Source organism: Gymnodraco acuticeps, unplaced genomic scaffold (assembly GCF_902827175.1).
Source record: "Gymnodraco acuticeps unplaced genomic scaffold, fGymAcu1.1, whole genome shotgun sequence".
NCBI lineage: Eukaryota > Metazoa > Chordata > Actinopteri > Perciformes > Bathydraconidae > Gymnodraco > Gymnodraco acuticeps.
In genome coordinates, this window is record NW_022990647.1 from 1,373,776 (window position 1) to 1,397,209 (window position 23,434).

General features: G+C 43.1%; 1 protein-coding gene across 6 annotated transcripts in view; it reads right to left on the minus strand.

The window, feature by feature from the left end:
- The window catches only part of cux1b (cut-like homeobox 1b), a 64,769-nt gene that overhangs the window by 28,891 nt on the left and 12,444 nt on the right, over positions 1-23,434 (minus strand). For all 6 annotated transcript variants that reach the window (XM_034229436.1, XM_034229433.1, XM_034229434.1 and 3 more), the window contains exons 2-6: positions 15,835-15,945; positions 11,669-11,716; positions 7,582-7,660; positions 4,805-4,942; positions 2,311-2,434 (exon numbers count right to left, since the gene is read on the minus strand). In XM_034229436.1, coding sequence (XP_034085327.1) covers positions 2,311-2,434; positions 4,805-4,942; positions 7,582-7,660; positions 11,669-11,716; positions 15,835-15,945 — 500 coding nt within the window. The remainder of the gene's footprint in view (positions 1-2,310; positions 2,435-4,804; positions 4,943-7,581; positions 7,661-11,668; positions 11,717-15,834; positions 15,946-23,434) is intronic.

Sequence of the window (23,434 nt, forward strand, 5' to 3'; positions counted from 1 at the left end):
CCCCTTCTCCGCCAATCTGTCATCTCTATTTTTCAGCCCTCTCCTTCATCCTTTCATCTCTCCCTCTCCCTCCTTCCCTCACTCCTTGCAGGATAAAATGCATCAGAGGTGCCATCCATTTACTGCCCCTCTCAGACACAGGAAGTCAGCTCTCTGCAGACAGGAAGAGGCCTATAAAACACTGACGTAAAGGAAATACAGTTGGACAATTGATCTTCTGCTACACGTCTGAAAGGAGCAGTGAGCTTTAACATGGCTTCACGGCAAACATGATGATTGACACAAAGGGAAATATGAGCTCTGTACTGAACATTTAATAAACACACAGTAAGTGGGCCAGAGACTTTTAAAAAAAAGGATCACTGAGAAAGTTTCTTGTGAAGTGTTTTAATGACTGTAGGGAGTGTGGAAGAAAAAAAACTCTGTAGCATTTGTTGGCAATGCCTCAAAATGTTAAATGAGAATGTGATGCAACTGGAAGTAATCCAAACTAGTGATCTTTTGTCTTGAGGAAAACTTTCACAATGACAAACTTTTTGGATAACCCATATGCAGGTAAAGATTGTTCAAATGGGATTGCAAGTGTTATCCAAAATGCAGCTAAATTATCAAACAGCACAGAACAAAGTGTTTTCCTGTTCAAACAAATAAAGTAATGCAGTGGAAAACATTTGAAAATATATTCCTCTTTACTTGTTTTCCTTTGAAAAGACAGAGAGCATTCTACTACCCTGTTCTGTTTGCAGTCATTCAGAAATCATTCTCCATCACCCAGTATTACAACACTTAACATATCATTATTATATCTGCGCGTGAGCAACACTGAACATTACCATGTGTTGTTGAGCTCTATGACCCACCATATTGACTTTTCTATTGATTTCTTGATTTTGGCAGTGCTTCATTTCCTAGTTTAGAAACATGTTCAGCTTTAATGCATCCATCACCACCTTTAACTCCTGCTCACCCTCAGTGAAGATGTGCCGTGTCTTTAAGACCCGAGGCTGCTCCAGCTAAATCGTACGAGTGCTCATCATTTCTCTTCGACTCTGCACACGTTTATATATCCCTTTAATTCCAAATAGGAGCATCATTGCTATCAGAGATAACTTCATTTAAGGTTGACATGTCAATTCTCCACCTGCATTTGAAAAACTGAACCTCGTGTTTTCAGTTTGGCCTGGCCAGCATAATATTATTGATTCATTGAGCAATACGTTTGAGTTTATAAGTGAAGCAACATTATGATGCTGCCTGCCTGTGACTCTGTCTAGCCTTTCAAAGAGTTAATACAGCATTTTCTCACTGTTTTTTCATGTTTTTTTTATTATCTGGCAGTAATTGAGAGCTTATTTATTATTGCCACAGGCTTCCCGTGCATCTGAAAAAAACAAGACTCCAAAATGCCAGGAAAATGGGGTTGGAAAGGAAGTAAGCTATTAAATCAGAATAAATTACTTTAGATTAAAATTAAATGACACCTAAGCATTTTCTGTCATTACATAGTCATTTAGTGGGTTTCATTCAGTGGTGTATCTTTTCAGAGACAATAGAGGTTTGTGGTAGCAATTATTCTGAACAAAAAGGCTGGAGATAATGTGGTAAAGACAGAAAATAGGAGTCTGAGGTGTTGATTCCCATCAAGACAACAATGGCAAGCACCCACATGACAAAAATGCTGGCTTCGTCTTTTCAGTATTTTCATCCCTGCATTCATGTTTTAAAGGAAGGCAATGCCAACAAGCAGCAATTTCTTGATTGAACCGATAACCATGAGGAACAAGTCCAAGAACTATTAGCTGAGAAGAAGGAATTAAGTCATGAATAGCTCTGCATAAAATGAAAAAAAGCCAGAATTCTTAAATCCTTCAAAGATTGGAATCATAGCAGATCTGTTCAAAGGGCACAATGACCCAAAGGTTTTAAATGAAAAAGAATGCAGAGGTTATTACCTACCTACCACACACACACACACACACACACACACACACACACACACACACACACACACACACACACACACACACACACACACACACACACACACACACACACACACACACACACACACACACACACACACACACACACACACACACACACACACACACACCACACACACACACACACACACACACACACACACACACACACACACACACACACACACACACACACACACACACACACCACACACACACACACACACACACACACACACACACACACACACACACACACACACACACACACACACACACACACACACACACACACACACACCACACACACACACACACACACACACACCTCTCCTTCTCTGCATAGTCGTTGTGTAGCTGGAGCTGCTTCTCTTGGGCCAGGTTCTCGGCTTGATTCTTCAGAGACTGCTCGTACTCACGGATCTTCTCTTTCAAGGCCTTAATGGTCACCTCTGGAGAGGGTGAAGCAGAACGTACAGAAAGGAAAAGTTAAAAACAGACAATTTGCTAAATATATAGACACCAGACTATAGCTGTTTCTTAGATGTGCTAAATGGCAGTGATGACGATAATCCCTCTGACAGGGGGGGGGTTTGACCTTTGCTTAAGGAACAGCTTTTCATATCCCACATTCTTCCTCTGTCAGCACAGTCTAAGGCCTTTGCCCCTATGGCTCCGGCCTAATCTTTACACCCATGACTGGTATAGGATATTCACCGATCACCAGCAGCAGATATGCTGTATTCATTAGGACTGCATTAGTGCTGAAACCCCATAACTTGCTGACGGCTTGAGGTCTGTATGGGGCAGCCTGAAATAAATCTAACACATAACTGGGGTAATAAATAGGCCTCCGTGTGTGTGTTTCACAGAGAAAGATATAAGTGAGTGAGACAATGATAAAGAGCATTGCTGCTTGCTGCCTTTGACTGAGGGCTCTTAGCACTTTGTGTGTGTGTGCGTTGTGTGTGTGTGTGTGTGTGTGTGTGTGTGTGTGTGTGTGTGTGTGTGTGTGTGTGTGTGTGTGTGTGTGTGATTTAAACTCCAGTCTCACTGCTCTGACACATAATCAATAGAGGAGAGTCCCCTCAGAGCCCTCTTACCCCTTAACTGCTTAACTGAACTTTAAACATTTAGGTTGCGGGGATCAATGGCCCCTGCACTCTGTGTGTGTGCGAGCAGGTCTGCGTGTGCGTTTAACAGGAGTGGGAGTTCCACAGTGTGTTTTGGGGTTTTAATATCCCCCATCTATTGAGGCGGGAAGGAGGGATAAAGGATGAGGGAACAGGAAAATCAATGGCAAAATGGAACCCTGCCGCTATCGAGCTGTTCCAATTAACTCTCGCTGAGGAAAGGGGGATTCCAAAACACTGCCTGCTCGCTCGCTCACTCCTCCTTTTCGACCAAAATTATACCACTTTTATTGCTGCTTTTCACTCATCTCTTGCCTCTGTCAGTTTTTCCGTCTTTCTTTACCCCGAGGTAGCCTGTCGTTTTTTATTCATGAAACTGTGCCTCGTGTTGCTTTCCCCCTGAAACCTATTTGAAAATGTAAAACCTTGTAAATTGTGTGTGTTTGAAACATTTATAAGGCATTCGAATATGTTCAAATTTGCCCTTGATCTTTGAAAAAGGGCTAAATATGTTTCCATGAACTTATATTTCAGTTCATTAACATGCAAACATAATGCAGAAATGTGATTGGCAAAGGTCCAAATAAGCAAGAAAATATACGGAGTGTCCGTATCCTCCCACGCCACAAACAAAAAGCCACACCACACTCGTATATTATATTGAGTTTTGTTTCTTTGAGTGGAGAAACTTGCATGAAGCAATTATTAAACCTCTGTAGCACCACACTTAGAGCTCAATAATAAAAGGGATAGTTCCAAATTCTTAAAGTAGGGTTGTATGACGTAATTGCTCATACTCCATGTATGACGCACACCCCAGCAGGCATTTGTACCAAAACAATAGCAAAGCTGTGATGTTAGCAGCAGCAAAACCAGTTTGAGCCACATTAGTTCACATTATTAAAAAAACAACTTTACTTATTACTGTAAACAATTAAATCTATTTAGAATATTTTTCACAGCTCTACATTTCGGTCTGACAGACATTTTTTTAAGGTTACTTAAGCCAAAATATATATATTTGTCTTCAATCTAGAGGAATCAAGAACAATCCCATTCCTGGTGGGAATGGTGAGGTTACCTTCAAGCATAACAAACACATCGTTGCTGTTATCTTGCATGTGAACATTTTTATCATTATTTACTTTTACTTTTGAGAGTGTTCTCAGAGTAGCAGCAGTTTGAATGTCTTAACAAATATTTACTTTTGTGGTGGTCAATTGCCAAACTGATTAAAATATATTTTATTTTATTTCATCTTGTTGTTTTTTATATTTCCAACTACAATACACTGATGACCTTAAACAATATGTTCCATTTTTAGGACAGATCCCGTCTTTTCACCTTCATTTCTCGTCTGTATATTTTTCTTCCCATCTATTAATCAGTGTAAATGTGCCTTTCCTAGCCAAAAGGCTGTTTTCCCTCCTCACTGAAGCAGCCTGCTACACCATCTTAGTTTGGTTTTGGTCACACAAGTGTACTCTGCACTTTCGCTGGCCATAATGGTAAAGCAAACGAAGAATACAAGAGAAGAGAATATTAAAAACCTGCCAAACTACACAAATACGGAAATAAGGAATGGTGATATGTGCTCCTCTATGATTAATTGTTTGCCCTACATCCATGCCCCTCTCAGAGTCAGTAAAATCCCCAAATGTGTGGCTCTGCATGTGTCCTGTCCCTTACCTTGGTTTTTAACCTCTGCAAACTCTTTGTTGTAGTCCTCCAGTGTCTCTCGAAGTTTGGTGTTCTCTGTCTCAATGTCATGCATCCTCTGGAGCTTCAGCTGCAGCTGCTGAGCCAGCTCCAGCACAGGTACAGGGTCTGGCAGAGACAAAACACACCGCGTTAAACACACTGAAAACTGCAAAACAGACTACCCAAACAAGGGCGGAGAGGTGGCCTAGTGAGCTAGGAATAACTACATCCAAGGCCCTGTGAGAGCGGGAGTTTGCCCTGGTGAAGTGTCCTTGAGCAAGGCAATGAATCTCCTGCAGCTCCAGGAGAACTGTTCTGCAGCTGACCCTGACCTTTGATCTCCCTGTGGAGAATGACTGGTTATTGCTAGGCCCAAAACATATACCAAATACTAGCAATAATATGACAAGGAGAGTTATATGTTACCGTCACTAATGCATCACACAGCTATAGGTCAGGGATTGACTTTATTTACAGAACTGACATTATCATTTGATACTGGATTATCGTGGTTAAATTCCTCATCAGAGGGATCTGAAATGCAAAAAATAAACTGTACTGCAGTAAATTCAGATGACACATTTGCCGGTTTCTTTCTGCTATATTTTTCTTACTTAAAACTACCAACCGGTCAGATAGGTGGATGACAACTCTGATGCCACAGCTGCCAATTGTTTTTTGTAAATAAGTATGATTAATGTTCAACAGCTAAATGTCCTACACTAAACCTATCGTTACTAACAAACCTTGATAGATACATTCTAACATTGCTAATGTAATGTTCATTTCAAATATATTCAAATATCGACTTAAGTACATTATTGGCAATGCTGTACTGTAAATACTTATAAAACACTTGTGCACTTCACTGAACGGAAAGAGAAAAACAGAACAGATATTTGGCCTGCTACAACAATGAAAGGTCGAAGTCAGTTCAGCCACATTCTGTTTATCCATAAAGGTTATTGAATGATACACTATCAACCATTGTATCAACAGTGACTATTGTCGGTGTGCAAGATAACTTTGTTTTTGTATGTGGGGGAAATGCGTCAACTGCTGACACAGCAGGAGGACTGGATAAGTGATACTCGTAGATACACACAGACAGCGGATGAGACACATTAACAACAGAGATTACTGGGCTATGATCAGTGAAAGCGTTCACTATGATGCAGCTTGAAAGCAAGAAAAAAAGAGAAACATTGGAGCAGACAGATGGACAAAGTGGAGCCGTACAGAATAGGCAAGGCAAAAGGTAAATAAGAGATTAAAGGAACACGAGACAGACGGAAGACAACACATTTCTCGAGGCATTTCACCAACATCTCTGTGAACACACAGCAGGGTTAACTGTCAGTGTGATGAAGAGAGCCCTGTCAGTCAGGCCAATCACATCTGATTGGTGCTCATGGGTGGCAGACTGGTGACAGGCAGCCAAGAGACGCAGGCGACGCTCATCAGCATGCCAGCTAAAAGAGCAGTTTGTGTGTGTGTGTGTTTATGTGTGTGTGTTGTATAGATAACAGGAACTGACAACTTACAGCTGGGGGTGTGTGTGTGTGTGTGTGTGTGTGTGTGTGTTTGACGCAGTTAGATATCTTAACTATGCTAATGAGAGATCAGCGGAGAACGATTGGGGAATTTCATGCTGATTTTGTGCTGTCAAGGTGACACACCATGCAGGGCACACACACCTTGTCACAAACACACATCATGTGCACACTTGCATAGTCTCAATCAAATACACACAAGATCAAACAAACACTAAGGAACATAACGCTATGCGCTGAATTTGGACTCAGCGCTGCGGCGCCCTTGAAAATCAACTTTCTCTCCCTCTTATCAAACCTTTGTCCTTCACATAGCCCACCCCCCCTCCAAATCAACTCTACAGCCTGTTAAAAGCAGTTTGACTTGTGGGCCACTGGTGCTGAGCGCTCTCGCCAGACACCTTTAATCTAAAGCAGAGCACACTGGGCTGACTAACCAGGCCCTCAGTTGATAGAAGACAGAACAAAACACACTGTTTCCTCTTTCAAGACTGCTGCATTAGTCAGGCTGGTCTGTGTCTGTGTGCGTGTGTGCGTGTGTGCGTGTGTGCGTGTGTGCGTGTGTGCGTGTGTGCGTGTGTGCGTGTGTGCGTGTGTGCATCAGGCATTACATCATTGTCTCGCTGCAAGTTAAGAATAGCCCCGTCAGAGCTGGCGCTGACTTATTGGGAGCAGTACAATCCAAAGATATTACTGTAGGTCTATCCATGTGGGAATATGATGACCTCCTTACGCTATAGATGAACCCAGCTCCTCTCTCATTTCTACATACACGACCTCTCCAGGGCTCCCATACAGCTGAAACCTCCACCCAGTGGCTCTGTGGCGGTGTGTGTTCTGTTTCACTGTGCTGCGTGTCCCTCCTCGGCCTCAGTGCGCTGAACGTGACTGCTCATGTGTGCACTTCACGCCAGCCAATCGTGGGCACACTTGTCATCCATATCAGGACGCACCTTCTGTTAAGACCCTCTAAAGGCTTCACCAGTGGGGATGAGATCTCGTGGGGACATATTAAGGCGTTGCACACGCCTGGATGCACAGTGAAGAAGCACCAGAGGTACGGTGGCGTGCGCTTTTCCCTTTCCTCCTTTGGTACCGTCTGCATGTAAGAAGTGGTTCTTTTTGATCATGTTCTTGGACTCAGGAGGTGTCTAGACAAACATACAGAGACACAAAGGACACACGCAGCACAGACATAAAGTGTAGTCTTACCTGGGACATCGATTATTTTCTTGTACACGTTCAAGAAGGCGGCCTCTGCTTCTTTACTTCTTTTACTCAAGGCATCGATCTGCAACAACAAAGGAAAACAATTGTTAATTGTTGGTTATACCTCCTCACAACTGAGAGTCACATCCATACACTTGGAAGGCAGGCCCATTAATTTCACAGTGGGACTCCTCTACATATCTGTCTCTCCTCACTATGCGTCGGTATGCTGCATATGATCGCGGTTCTCCTGACGGTGGCTGCGTTGGTGTTTCCTTCCCGTGAAGTCAGTTCAGCTGTTCAGCTGATGACGGATGCATTTCGTTTGCCTCGTGTCCGCGTCTGTCTGTCCTCAAGTGTGTGTGCCTAACTCTGTCTGTCCTTCTGTGTGTGTGTGTGTGTGTGTGTGTGTGTGTGTGTGTGTGTGTGTGTGTGTGTGTGTGTGTGTGTGTGTTCATTCGTTTCCCCTCCAGCACGCTGACATCATTAAACAGCTGGCTCAGTCTTTCCAGCCACAGCAGGGGCAGATTATTCAGTCAGCTCTTAGCAGCAATACAGTGTGGATCCATTACTGATGCAGCCATTAACACAAGAGGGCACGGCATGCATTCTATCACCAATATTATGAAATGGCAGGCATTAGATTGGATCCATAAGAGATTAATAAAAAATAAAAAATGGGGGAACTTTTTCACTGTTCTGTCAATGAAATCCTGAACCATTAGGCAGCCAGTTGTATTGCAGTCTCTGTGTCAAACTTCAATATGTGAAGCAGACAGAGTAGGCGAAACGCATCTGAAATCAACTCTAAATGGAGGGAAACAGATGCCAAATAAAGACATTCAGCGGGTGCTACTGTACTGGGCAGAGCTACAGTTGACTACTCTGGCTCACGCACTCAGACTAAACAGCCTTGTGTTTCTCTTCCAACTCCTCCAGCACATTCACTGAGAGAAAAGGAATAAAGACAAAAGCCTATATAAGTCCAAATATAAAGTCTTCACATTCCCAGCCAAGCCAGTAGTGTAGTTGATGGGTGGTTTAGGGGTTCCTGCCACTGTAAACAGAGCGGGCTTCATGTAATACTGCCTGGGCTCCTATGGGAACCTAATAAATCTCTTCACATGGCTTTGATTCATCTCTAGTTTTTTAGCCGCAAAACATCTGGCCCTGAGTAGGCTGGTGCCAGCACCCCTCCCTCCCCATCCCCCCCTTATTTATCCACCTCTTTCAGTCTCTCCCTCTTGCTCCGTCTTGTCACTTCCATGTTCTCTGACTCGTTTTTTTTCTCTTTCCCTCAATCTTTTTCAGTGTCAGTCTTTCTCACGTGTCACACAGTCATGTCTATCTGGCATATACAGTGCTTCTGTCTCTCCCCCTCTCTGCCTCCCTGGCACACACCACACACACTAATATATGTCATTCTCACATCATGCTGCATCATGTACTTTACCCTCTTGATGGGCTGTGTGACATTGAGCGATCAGGATCCTCAAATGCAAGGCCACTAATGGGGGATTACTGATGCTGAGCACTAATACCTCTCACACACAAACACCAAACCTGTTCATCAGTGCCGAAATGTGTGTGCGTGTAAATATATACATATATGTGATCAGAGCACCACAACACAATCTCATGATAGAGAAGAAATACACGCTCACAAAATGATCTGTCGATGGCAATGAAGGAAGCTGGCTGCGTGACTGTACAATGACTGGGCCAAGGTCAGTGGTACAGCCGCTTTATATAGCCCAACATGGGAGGCAGGAAATAGACATTTAATGTAGGACACACCCTACAGTTAGAGGCAGGTTAACTGCAGGACCAGAGCCATTAGAAGACCACCCAGGATTTGCAAATACAACCCTGCTGTTCCAAACTGCAGCTCTTTCAACCAATCCCAATGACATCTGCTATTACATGCTTCCCTGCCCCCATCCCACACACACACACACACACACGTACACACAGACCAAGCAAAACAAATGAAGTGACACAAATGATACCTCACCAGTATCAGTGCGTTACCAATGAGAAGTGCTTGCAATTGCAGAAGGTATCCCTGACACATCCACACACACAAACACACGTCAGCACCTTGTGCCACCATCACTCAGCACCGCCTCGCTCCCCTATCTAACCCATAGTGTGTGAAGGGCATCAGGCTGACCTGGGAGTGTGTGTGTGTGTGTATGTTTGTGTGTGGCCCCAGTGGAGTCTGATAAGGGGAGGCTATGGGAAGCAGAGACTGAAGCCTTGGATAATGGAAAAGCTTATCTGATCGATGGACCAACAAGGAACACTGAGCATGTGACACACACACACACACACACACACACACACACACACACACACACACACACACACACACACACACACACACACACACACACACACACACACACACACACACACACACACACACACACACACACACACACACACACACACACACCACACACACACACACACACACACACACACACACACACACACACACACACACACACACACACACACACACACACACACACACACACACACACACACACACACACACACACACAACACACACACACACCTTGTGGAAACAGTACTGTTATTGGTAATAATTGTGACCTGAGGGCATCCACCTTTCAATGACAAAGATTAAACACGGTATCAAGACCTCCAAGTTCCTGGGATAAAACTTTGTATTGTTCTGTCCGAGTTCCACATTCACTTAGTAAAGATTCAGGCTCACAGGGTAAAAAGCCTAAGGATGAGTTCAACAGGAAGACCCTCTGCTTTCTGGTGCCTGTCTTGTCCTTGATCAAAGCACGGAGGGGTAAGCAAACAAAGCCAGGCTAAAATTACACATTCTCAGAGCTGCTCATGTTGTGGCATGCAAGCGCGCAAAATAGTCGACTGATTGATGGGCTGCTCTGAGACTGGCGCGGGTGTACAGTATTATCTCAATAATCATAAGATAATGTCTTTCTCAGTTCCGCGACCACCCACTATGTGTCTCAGCGTGTACTGGTGTGCACGGCGTCGAGGTGTGTCAACACGAGGATGGTGGAAACAGCTGACAAAGCCACAATTATATTGCTGCCGTTTCTATTCTCTAAATAGACTGTGGATCATCAGCAGAACATGGTGGGACCACTATAAATTACAGCATTTTTACATAACCACCGGCTGTGGGTGCTGCTCTAACACAAGAATATGGAAACTAACCCAGTGTTAAACTGTAATATTCTATGGCCAGTAGCTAAGAAACCCTGTCACTATCTTTTGAGATGATTTTGTTTGCGAGCATGTGTGTTTCTGTGTGTGTGTGTGTGTGTTTATAGCAAAGAGATACTGTTGAGTTTAATGTCCACCCACTCCAACCCCAAATAACGCCCCAGTCTAAACCAGCCGCTTCCACTCCTACCCTCTGACTTTCACATATGGGAGTGAACTGGAAATGCGTGGCTGCCAGACAGGAGGAGTCATGATGGAAATAGGCCAAAATGATGGAGGAGGAGATAGAGGCGAACGGTGGGAGTATAATATAGCACACACAAAAGTCACCTCTTATAGGTCAAGGTACGTAGAAACCTAAGGCACTACATTAAATTGAAAGTAAATATATGAGCCACAATGAACCAAAATGGCTTTTGGAACACCAGATCAACAAATAACCCCACTGAATCATGCAGACAAACAAAGTCTGAGGAAATAGCATTGGTGAGTTGTGACTGGCTGGAGCCGGGGTTTTGTGGTGCTTTTTTTTTTGTTGCAGGATGCAATTTAAACACACCCTCGGGCTACAGGACTTCATGAATAGGACAGAAAATCAAGAGCAGAGCAGAGCGAAGAAGAGAGGGAGAGGAAAGAGAGGAAATTAGATAGTGGTAAAAGAAAGAACAGGAGATGGCAGAGAGAAGAGAGGAGAGAGGAGAGAGGAGAGAGGGAAGAGATGACAATTAAAGAGGAAAGACCAAGGCGGAATAAGGAGAGAAGGGCACTGAGTGAAGGCACGACAAGACCACTCAACGAATGTCAAACAGGCTTTATAAAATGCAAAGATAAATGCTGTGCTAGGAATTTCAACACTCACCTCTCCTTGGAAGCTTTTGAGCAAAGGGGCAACCTGTTTCCGGAAATCCTAAAAGACAAAGAGAGGAAGAGGTTAGCGATTCTCCAAAAGGAGATAATGAACCCATCATTTTCACTCCTTTAACAACAGATAATACACAGGAGTATGTGGCAGAGATGTCCAGAAGCTGTGAAAACCTCCTGAGTGATATAGAAGAAGACCGCATTGGGTCAATCATTGAAATCAACTAGCGGACGTTCTTGCAACTGCTGATGAATAATGAGTGATGCGTGAGCGAATGATGAACATGAGGGTAGGGAGGAGGCCAGGTTTGCACCCCGAGGTGCTCTGGCGGACTGCGTTTCTCATAAGAACAGGTGCAGCACCACCTGGGCCACCCAGAGGCGCCCCTAGTGCGTGTGAGACAGGGAGTGAATGAGGACTACAGTTAATGCAAATTGTCTCCGCGCACAAAGTTTTTACTATAAAGCAAATGCTTTTTATCCCGCGAGTCCCATTGCATGACTTTTCAGTACGAGTCAGCGGTTTCAGATTAGATAGCCAGTTGAGTATGTATCAGGGGAACATGCAAATCACCATGCTGTTAGCTGAGCCTACATCCGGACAAACTGAACTGGAGCGTACGGTAAAAAGCGTGGTAGAATAGGACATTCTGTACAAGCCCATTTCATTTGCAGTTTGTGGATACACACATACTCAAAAAGCTGCCTAATGAAGATGTGAAGTAGGGCACCGACAGATGTGTGCTCGGGAGACTCTGCGCCTTTTAGAAACCTCCGCCTAAAAGCCTAACCGATGCTACAGAGAGCGTGCATCCCAAACTGACCTGGGACCAGTGTCTGGGACCAGCCTAATCCCAGGTTGGTCCAGACAGGCCGCTTGTCTGGGGCTGAGGACAGGTCATGACCTCGGTGACCCTGCCCCATTGTTACCTCATCAGGGGTCGCTGTGGCTGTTTGTCTGGGCCAATTCAATATTCCCCTGCTGGGGATAATGACCTCCACCCCGCCCCCAGCTCCACCCCCGGCCCCCTTCTAGCTCTGCCTTCTCTCTCACATACACACACAATAAACGCACAAAACGACACCCCACCATACTGCTGTCCGTTTTGTCATTTGCATTAGATTTAGATTATATTCTAATTTTCCATTTCAGGATTCAGTTTCCTTTCGGTTAGTTTAACGATCATAAACTAAGTTCTTATTTTATTTTATTTAAAATTGTATTTTCTTTAAGTTTAGTTTCTATTGTTTTGTCAGCCTTGGTGAGCAGAATCCATGTTTGTGACCTGTGTTATGATCATTCCGTTTTAAAACGTATGTTAATATTTATGGCTAAAAAAGAAACCTGTGCAATGTAATGCAGTATAATCCTGCAATAATTATTATTTTTGTATAACTCATAACTGCGCTGCTACAATTCCATATTAGTTTTACGTTTCTGTATTGATTTACAGTTAAATGTAATTCCTCATGTTATTAGATTTTAGACATTTAATGTTTTTATCGTTATCATTTATCTTGCATTTTAGTAGTCTAAACAGTGCAGTTTGACAAGCTTGTGCACAAACACACACACACACACAAGAAAACACACAGAACCCACAAAAACAAACACATTCAAATAACATGCAGAGGCGAACCACTGCTGTAGCTCTGAACCCTGTTGGTCCACTCTGCAGCGCTCCTCCCCCCTGCCCCCGCCACTTCCAAAGATTTATGACCGTATAACATAACAATGCACACAGACACCATGGTCAATCCGTGTGTGTGTGTGTGTGTGTGTGTGTGTGTGTGTGTGTGTGTGTGTGTGTGTGTGTGTGTGTGTGTGTGTGTGTGTGTGTGTGTGTGTGTGTGTGTGTGTGTGTGTGTGTGTGTGTGTAGTGAGGGGAGTGGAGGGGGCCAGGCAGCGGGAGATGGATGGCTGGTGTGTGAGCTGCCGGCAGACAGCAGACAGGCCAGCCCGAGGAATCCTCCGGGGAGTATGGAACTCCCATTCGCTGTCTGTCTGCCCTGCAGCTAAACACAAACGTGAGTGTGTGCATACGTGCACACACACACACACACACACAAGTACACACCAAGTTGTTTTACTACCGCTGCCTCTGGCTAGCAATCTTTGGGACATGCTACAACCATTCCCACCCTTTCCTTCATAACAGTGTGCTATAGGAGTCTTGACTAAGTAAAAGGAAATTAAGAACTGGATGAATAATTCAGGCAACTTAGGAAGCACAGTAAGATGTAGCCTAAAAAGAAATTCCAACAGTGTGTCAGTACTGATGAATTATGAAAACTTTGTTTTCACACTGCATTTCTTTGCACTACTTTTAAAATGCTACAAAAGCCTGCCTGTGTGCGTGTTATTATGCAGACCATGAGTGCAGTTCACGTCGAGTACAGCTCAACAGACTAGACACCGTCAACGTGGGCTGGTCTCCTGGTTGTTGAATAATGGATCAGAGACGGACTCCCGCTCAGCCTAATGCAGTCTGATCTGATGTGACTGTGATCTCCACTGACTGGTGCAGACCACAGAGAGCTGACAGCTCGCTCTATAGGCTGGTCAACCACACACACGCACACAGCCACGACACGACAGAAAACACAGCCCTGTGAATGCACATAGGACGATTGAGGCATTTTTAAATCAGGCCATCACACGTTATGAACCAGCCTATTTAGTAGGCATCTTTGGTGCTAATACACCTCCAAACTGCAGGCGTTTTAATGCCGATTCCTATTGAGCCCGTTACAGCCCTGTAATGAATCCTGTCGCTCGTCTGGCCTGGCTCAGATTCCTCCTCCACATACCAGGGAGATGCCAGGGGCCACACAGACGCCAGAGGAGCCTTCCTAAATCACAGCCTTGTTACACTGATGAATGTGTGTGTCCTGTTCTCTGATCTAGGCTATCTGCCTCTGTGTGTTTTTGCACGAGACTCTGCTTCTCTGCATGTTTTCTTTATGTGTGTGTGTGTGTGTGTGTGTGTGTGTGTGTGTGTGTGTGTGTGTGTGTGTGTGTGTGTGTGTGTGTGTTGCAAGGCATGTGGTTAAACTTGAAAAGGAGATTAGAGATGAATGTGTAGGGCAAAGCGAAATGAACATCTTCTGTACGCAGGTACAGTTTCCTCTAGTGTATATTCTTCTACGCCGGGTGGGCTACAAGCTGAAGTCAATCGTCACAATCCGTCACACTGTGGTAACTATAATAGGCCTACTGTCAACTCCACCGAGAGTTGACGATTTTCTATCCACAGTCTACTCCGTTCATACATAATTCATACTGCCATCAATAATTCACCATGGTGACATTACCAATAATAACACAACAATACTTTGTTTTCGCTGTGTGGTTAAAAATGCGTTGCCTTGGTAACGGAGATGAAACAAATATTCCCAGGAGGAGTGATGGGAACACAGGAACAGGACAGAATTCCCTCCTGATCCCACTTAGTAGTGTTGTCACACTCTTTCTTTCTCTCCCTCTTTCTCTCCCTCCCACACACACACACACACACACACACACACACACACACACACACACACACACACACACACACACACACACACACACACACACACACACACACACAACACACACACACACACACACACACACACACACACACACACACACACACACACACACACACACACACACACACACACACACACACACACACACACACACACACACACACACACACACACACACACACACACACACACACACACACACACACACACACACACACACACACACACACACACACACACCACACACACACACACACACACACACACACACACACACACACACACACACACACACACACACACACACACACACACACACACACACACACACACACACACACACACACTAAAAAAACTAGGTCAGATAATACAAACTCCTGAGGGGTTTTCTGTTTTGTCTCTTTAGGATTTCAGGGAAACTAATGGAGAGACTATTTTTGGGAGCCAAGCCCGCATCTCTGCGCCATCTCCTCCTCCCCTGCTTTCTCAGTAAATAATAACGTCTACACTTCTGAAGAGGAGAAGAGACAGAGAGAAACAACGAGGCACACTATGATTGTCAAAATAATTGTGGGATATATGCATGACTGTGTGTTGGTGCGTGTCTGTGAATATCTGATTTCTCACCTCTGGTGTGTTCTTCTTGAACTCGCGGCTCAGGTCGATTAGTTTCTTCCTGGACTGTTCACTCTCGTCCTGTCTGTTGGCAAGCTGTGTGGCGGTGGCGTCTAGTTCTTTCTGCAAAACAAACACACAACATTTTTAGTTTGCTAAGAAGAGAGCGGCAAATGTTATCACATTTACCATTACTGCTTTAGTCGTAATAAACAGCGTTGTTGTTATCATTGAGAATAAAAAGTCAGGAGCCGTTTTCTGACTAGACAGCAGACTACTTGAACCATCTGGCGTGCTGCAGACTACCCATCCTGCCTCAGCTGAACTTGGCAAGTTCATGGCAGCAGCAGAGGCCGAGAGCAGTACCACAACTTCGATGCCCCGCCAAGAAAAATCCGTCTACACCGATAGTTTGATCTGCTACCAGCGCAGGCCGTATCTGGAGCCATTCAGCCTGTCAGTCATCTCTTTACCACTGTGACGGGCATGACAGCGCTTGCAAGAGTTGACTATACTCCACACACAGTTCACAACAATTATTAACTGTCTGCACCAGACAACCCGACCCCTCCCCATTACAACTGCACAATTATCAACAACATCAGTGTTGTCAAGAGTGAAGCAGGGCCCGCCTTTATCCATAACCATTTGGCATTGTTATTAATAGCTATTTATGGGACTTCCAGATGATGGGCCAAGTGCTGACATTAACAAGACGTTCAGGCCTTGTAAAGATTGTATCTCTCTCTGCTGAGTGTTGCTGGATTATGTTTCTGTTGGATTCTTGCCTCCTGTCACGCTCACTCCTTTTTTTCCCCTCGTTTTTTCGTACTCTCTACAGATCATCCACTCACCCATTCAACCAGTAGAACCTTCTCCCCCGTTTAAATCTCCCTTTACTCCGCCTCCCCCTTTCCGTCTGCCCCCTCCCATCCACCTCCTGTGAGGCCGCCCACCCCTGAGAGTGATTAAACGCTGCTGAAGGGCCGTTATGCTAACTAACACACTAATCATTTAATACACACATTACCACAGGGGCCCTTGTGGCTCAGTCTGCTGACAAGGTCCCAAAACACACTCACGCGCACACATGCCCACCTCCTCACATCGCCCACACCCCCAACACACAAGAAAATACAACCCTCTAAAGAAATAGTGTGATCAAGTACTAATTAGTAGATTTTCCCCCCCATCAGCATTAAGTTTAATTCCCTGACCAGCCGTGATCTTGTTTTATCCACAAACCATTAAAAAAAGATAACAAATGTTGGTCGACTTTTGACTGCAATGGATTTTACGCATTAGCAAAGGATGTTTGAAAAAATAATAAAAAATGCTCGCTTGCTTACATGCCATCTTGCTCTTGCTGCCCATGGAGCAGTTGATGTAGCAGCCTGCCTGCCCCATGGCCATGGAGCAGCTGCACTATCTGTTAGTGAATTTGAGCGTGCGCAGAAGCTTGTGCAGCGCTTGATGAAAGGAGGAACCTTCGAAATTGTAATCACTTTAAATTAATTGTCAAAAAATTAATGCTCCAGTTCATGAACAGAGGTGTAATTATTATATTGGTAAAGATTAGCTACAGGAACACGGATATAAGGCCCAGTTGGTTTAAGATACTAACATTAAACTTGTCAGATATTAATCAAAATGTAAAGTATTAGGCCCTAAGGGCAAATACATTTTAAATCATTCAAAAATATATCTCACTGGAACACTTGATTTTAAAGCCTGATCAGAATTTAGAAGGCATCAGCAGCAGCCAGGACAATTTTAGGTATATCCAAAAATGCAAGGAGATAATGGCTTTAATCATTCAAGCTGTGATATTAAACACTAGGAATGTATTTTGAAAATATAGAGTATATAATCTGATTCACCAAGCAAGTTAAATGCCATGGCCGATTAGTACAGATTCGTGATTTGAGAGTGTGTGTGTGTGTGTGTGTGTGTGTGTGTGTGTGTGTGTGTGTGTGTGTGTGTGTGTAAACATTTGTGTTTGGCATGCATATCTTTGTCTGTTATTGTCATCGTCTGTCTTTTGCCTCTAAAAAATGTTCTCATATCAGCTATGAGTTTTTAGAAAAAAGGAAGTAACCTTCATACAACCTCTTTCTATTGACGGTGAACGAAAAGCACGGCTCAAAATGAAAATAACCTTGAAAACAACAGCCTCTTTATTAAACTCGCAAGATTTATCTTTGATATGCAAATGAGTAAATATGCAAACTTCAGGTACATTTATCCTCAACTAGTTTTCCAAATGTTAAAAGAAATTCAATAATCTATTCCTATGAATTGATTAGTGTGCTCCGTTTCAGAGCAAACAGAAATAAACACAGTCCTCCACTATAGTCTTGCTTTATGAGGTCATGTGCCAATCCCTGACGCCCTTGATTCTGTCCAATCCCTTTTCAAAACCCTTCACATATCCCAATGTGTTACCAAATCCCCATTCCAAAAAAAATTCTCACTGCTAAGCTAAATAAACACATCACACATGAAAGAGGATTGATTCAATGCCAAGTGGGCAAGTAATTATTTCTCAGTAAAAAAAAAAAAAAAAGGATCCTCAGACTCAGTCAGATGTTGACTATGCAGCAAACTCTTTGCCCACATCAGCAGACGCGGGCAGACTTTACACTCATCTTGCTGATAGAGCGTAACATCCGAAAGTGCACAATCCCTGCTGCCTACCCCTTGTTGTTCACACACATCAAATCTCACCGACTATTAGGGGACCGCTCCTATTCCCACTGTATGCCACATTAAAGCACGATAGGTTGTCACATTTTTGTAGAACGTGGGTTCTGTGGTCAGTTTACATGTAACAAAGGTGCCGACTCAAGCTATGGTCACAAGAGAGGTTCTGTTTCACCCTATACCTTTTTTCTTTGTGTCGACAAACTATAAAACACCACAAGTTTTCTAAAAAAAAATTGCAACAACTTTTTCCTATGCAACATTTTTTTTAATAGCCAAATGTGAACTGAATTAATTGTCAAACTGACTCTCTGCTTCCTTTGAAACTGGTTGCAAAACATTTACATAGGAAAAACAGATGCAACTTCTTCACAAGGTGATATGCTCAAGGTTACAACAATTTCTGTTAATACAGTTACACTGTAAAAACGGGTTGCTTTACTTTAATATGAGACTGGGGACTTTCAATATGTATCATCTGTCTGAATGTTTTGCAGTGAGGATCAGCCCGGCAACCTGATCCATGCTAGCATCCACATCGCAATTTAATATTACTGCCCTGACTAAAGATAGCAGATAGCTAGATTAATAGATGGCTAAATAGAAAGATGAAGACCTTTCATTTTTATAATGACTGGAAAGATGACATCTGTCACTGCCCATCTAACATCACAACAGTTAACACATCCAGCCATACTTGCCAACCCTCCCGATTTTCGCGGGAGACTCCCAATTTCATTGCCCTCTCCCGGGGTCATATTTCTCCCGCATTTCTCCCGATTTCTGACAAAATCAGATTTACTCAGGACTGTTTCCACTCGGACTTTAATACAGCTACACCATTGTTTGGTTTCCGTGGTAGCGCGTCTCTTTAGTAGCGCGTGCAACTGAAAGTCTGAGAGGGTGAGCCGATAGTCACAGAAAACAGAACAAGAATCGACAACTATACCCTCTGCTCACTCCTTTCCTGAAAAGTACAGGCCCAGCGAACACATATGCTCCATCAAGGATGGTGCTACAGGCTTCAAGACAGTGCACTTCTTACAACTACAATAAGCATGTGTAGATGTTAATCTAATACAGCTCCGGCAAGCCACTAACACCCGCCCCCCCGCGGTGGTTTTGAAATGCTCTCAATTTCTGAGGTCTCAAGATTGGCAAGTATGCATCCAGCCATGCTGTGTGCAGAGGCAGCTAAAGGTATTACATTCAGACTGCAGTGTTTCCCCTATATACAAATAGCGGCGGCGCTGCTGAAATATGCGCGCCGCTGCTAGGGAGCACCAGCCAGGTACCAAAAATAAATAAATAAAATGTTTACATTTATAAATAATGATACGTTTTTGTTTTTTTATAAATAATAATTGCCGACCCTTTTTGATTTTTGATTGTTTGTTATGTGGATTTGTAGTATTTGTATTTGTTATAATGTATGTTCAAAAAGGTGTATTTTGCTAAATCTTGAGACATTGCCACTGTATGTAATAGGCAGGCCATCGGGAGGACCGGGAGGTTTCCCGATGGCCTGGCGATTTTTTTTTTTATTAGAGAGAGAGAAGAGAGAGAGAGAGAAGAGACAGAGACAGAGACAGAGACAGAGACAGAGACAGAGACAGAGACAGAGAGAGAGAGAGAGAGAGCACCGGTTACTTTTTGTTGTTAGCATCTGGTTAGCTAGCCGCTCTAAAAGACATAAGGAGCTGTTTCAACAACAAGGTGGAGGAGAGTCCTCTGCTGTCAGACTGAGAGAGATAAACAGCTCAGGTGAGGTTAGGGACTCTGAGTGTTTAGATAGTTCATTTTAGTCTAAGTTATCTCAGTGGGTCTCAAACAAATATGTGTTTACAAATTAAAAACAGGTTTGAAATCATTCCAATGTATACTATAGGACAGTAAACCAAAAATATCATTTAAAGTTGGAGATACAAAAATATGCATAAATAAATAAATGTTAAGGTAAAATAAGATATAAATGAACAACAAAAATAAAATAAGTTACATTTATTTGTTATTGGCTATGGTAGGTTATTGGTTATGTCCTAATACTTATTTGATTATTAAAATGTAAACTAGGGCTGCACGGTATTGAAAAAAACTGACATCGTGGTTTTTCCCCTCCCTGCGGTATATATCGCGTTTTTTTTAACCTGTTAAACCCCAAAGTCCCGGCGGGTACTTTACTTTTTTTTTTCACGACAGTGTCTCAGGGGATCGTAATATTTAAGAACCTATTAATGTGTTATACCAGATTAACGGAAATAATCTCAGCTAACTGACGATACAAACCATTTTATACCAAAACAAAAACACAAGTCTCATAAGAAGCATCTAAATGACCCCTGAGCGAAAAATGCTAACGCACTTTGGCACAGAACTCAAGATAAAAGTACCCTTATTATTACTTATCGTAGCTGCACATACAAGATATCCGATTAAAGCTGAGGTTCCACAGATTATTTAGGTATATAATATCATCACTGAGTGATCTGAACTCGGACAGGGGAAGCAAACACAGACATCACAACACGTACCTTTACGTAGCTTCGAGGGGAGATGTCTCACCGTAGCTGTCAATCTGATCAAAAGACGTGTTCAATGGCATTAAAACGAGAACGAAAAAACGCGGCTGAATCGGTTAATCCATAGGTTTTTAACGTCTCTGTATAAAAAAATGATTTAATTTATAATCCATAATTCCATTTTTATGTAAATATCGCAGAGCAAAAGTTAGCTGCTAATGGTAGCCACCAGAGTGGCTGCTGCTTCCGGTCTTGGCTATGCGGAAGTCTCTCACACACACATTACCAAATAAGGACTGTGTGATTTCCCCTCGATTCCATTGGCTCTGACGGTCAGAAAGAGATGTCACATGTCAAAATCCAGCAAGGTAGGCCAGAGATATGGAAAATCCACCCAAATGGCCCCAAAAGAGGGTTTTTTTGGTGCTAAATCTGTCTAAAAAGGTCAAATATCAGGGGAAGTTCTACACACACCAACACATGAACAAATAAGGAGTGAGAGTGACGACGCGTAGCCAAAACCGGAAGCTGCATACCACCAAGGTGGCTACCATTAGCAGCTAACTTTTGTGATCCGATTTTTACATAAAAATGGAATTATGGATTATAAACAATTGCTTCAAAGCCACAGATACATTATCAACCAATGGATCAACCGATTTTTTCTTTCTCGTTTTATGCCATTGAACACGTCTTTTGATCAGATTGACAGCTACGGTGAGACGATCTCCCGTAAAAGCTCCGTAAAAGGTACGTGTTGTGATGTCTGTGTTTGGTTCCCCTGTTGCGAGATCGGATCGCTTAGATACTATACTTAAATAATCTGTGGAGTCTCAGCTTTAATCGGATATATTGTATGTGCAGTTTCGATAAGTAATAAGGGTATCTTTATTTTGAATTCTGTGCTAAAGTGCGTTAGCATTTTTTTTTTAAATGAATAAAACCGCACGTCCCTGCGGTGTGAATACCGCGCATGCGCATACCGCGGTTATCGCCATGACACGGTATATCGTTCAGCCCTAATGTAAACCGATCTTTTTCATATGGGTGTTTTAGAGTTGTACCCCCTAGATCAGGTCTCTAGTAATTGTGTGCTCAAAAGTGCACCAGATTGAAGCATTTGACTTTAAAATGTCTTCCCGGGGGGACATACCCCCGGACCCCCCTAGAGAATGTGACGTCCATCCCCCAATTAAAACATGTTCATACAATACTAAATACATTTGAAGCCATTTTGACGTATATTACCTATGTCAATAAGTTTCTGTTTTGTAGTGTATTTGTCTTTTGTAGAGATTTTTAATTTAATCTTTATATATAAAATCTCGCCTAGGGCAGCAAATTGTCTAGAACCGGCCCTGGTACTAGGCCTCAAGAGCCTTTCTTGTGCTGGCAGACTCAGAAACAAATTGACGGGGCGCACTTCGCACGCACTAAAAAAAAATCCACGCGCTCTGCGCTCACATTATGCTAGGCCCACGTGCCTTAGCACCACTGCTATGACTCCATCCTAGGGGAAACACTGGACTGAGCATGTTTGATCAAAGAGGTAAGCAGTGCAAACATGTCTTGTTAAATATTGAATAACTAGAACGTTTCAGAATCAAAATTAAAATAATGTATATCTATGGATTCTTAATTAAGTTAAGATGAGTAAACATTTATAACAGGGTTTATTCAGAATTATGAAGCAGCATCCCATAGCTGCAAGTAAATATAGCATTGCTTCATCAAACTCCAAACTTTTGGATGTGAATACTGTTAACTTTAGGCCAGGCTGCTCTACAGGGGCTCTGCCATCTGGCATACCACTGAGAATTTATTTTTTTATCATGTTTGACATCAATGATTAACATCTTGCTAGTTTGATAAAACTTACAAATTGACAGCTAGGAGAAGAAGCCAAGACATGAAGAAACTAATTGACAAAATCCAACATGCAAATGCAGGAAGTCTACATTTCACAGTACATGACTAATGTAACAACAAGAAATATAATTAATTGCAGAGGCAAGGTTCAAATACTAGCACTCGTGTTGATGCTCCAATGTAACGCCTGCAGTGCACCACAGAGCCCCGGTCAACATGCATGAAAAACTTGTGTACTCTGTGCCCGGGCCTGGGTCTCTGAGGTCAACCCTCTCTGGCTCTCCTTGGCATGCCTGTCAAGTGTTTTACTTTCTAGATCTAAAAAATTGTTTAATTAACCAATGATTAGTTATTTTAACCATTTCACATTCACTTCAGCACTACTTTAAAATCTTGGAATGGCTGGTTAGGACCGCACTGTCTAGTTAAGCAGAGGATGGAATATGGTGTGTGCAGGGAAGCATTAAGTGTGCTGTACTGTCCTTGTGAATGCTGTAACAGCCCCTGCTTCCCTTGGCTGG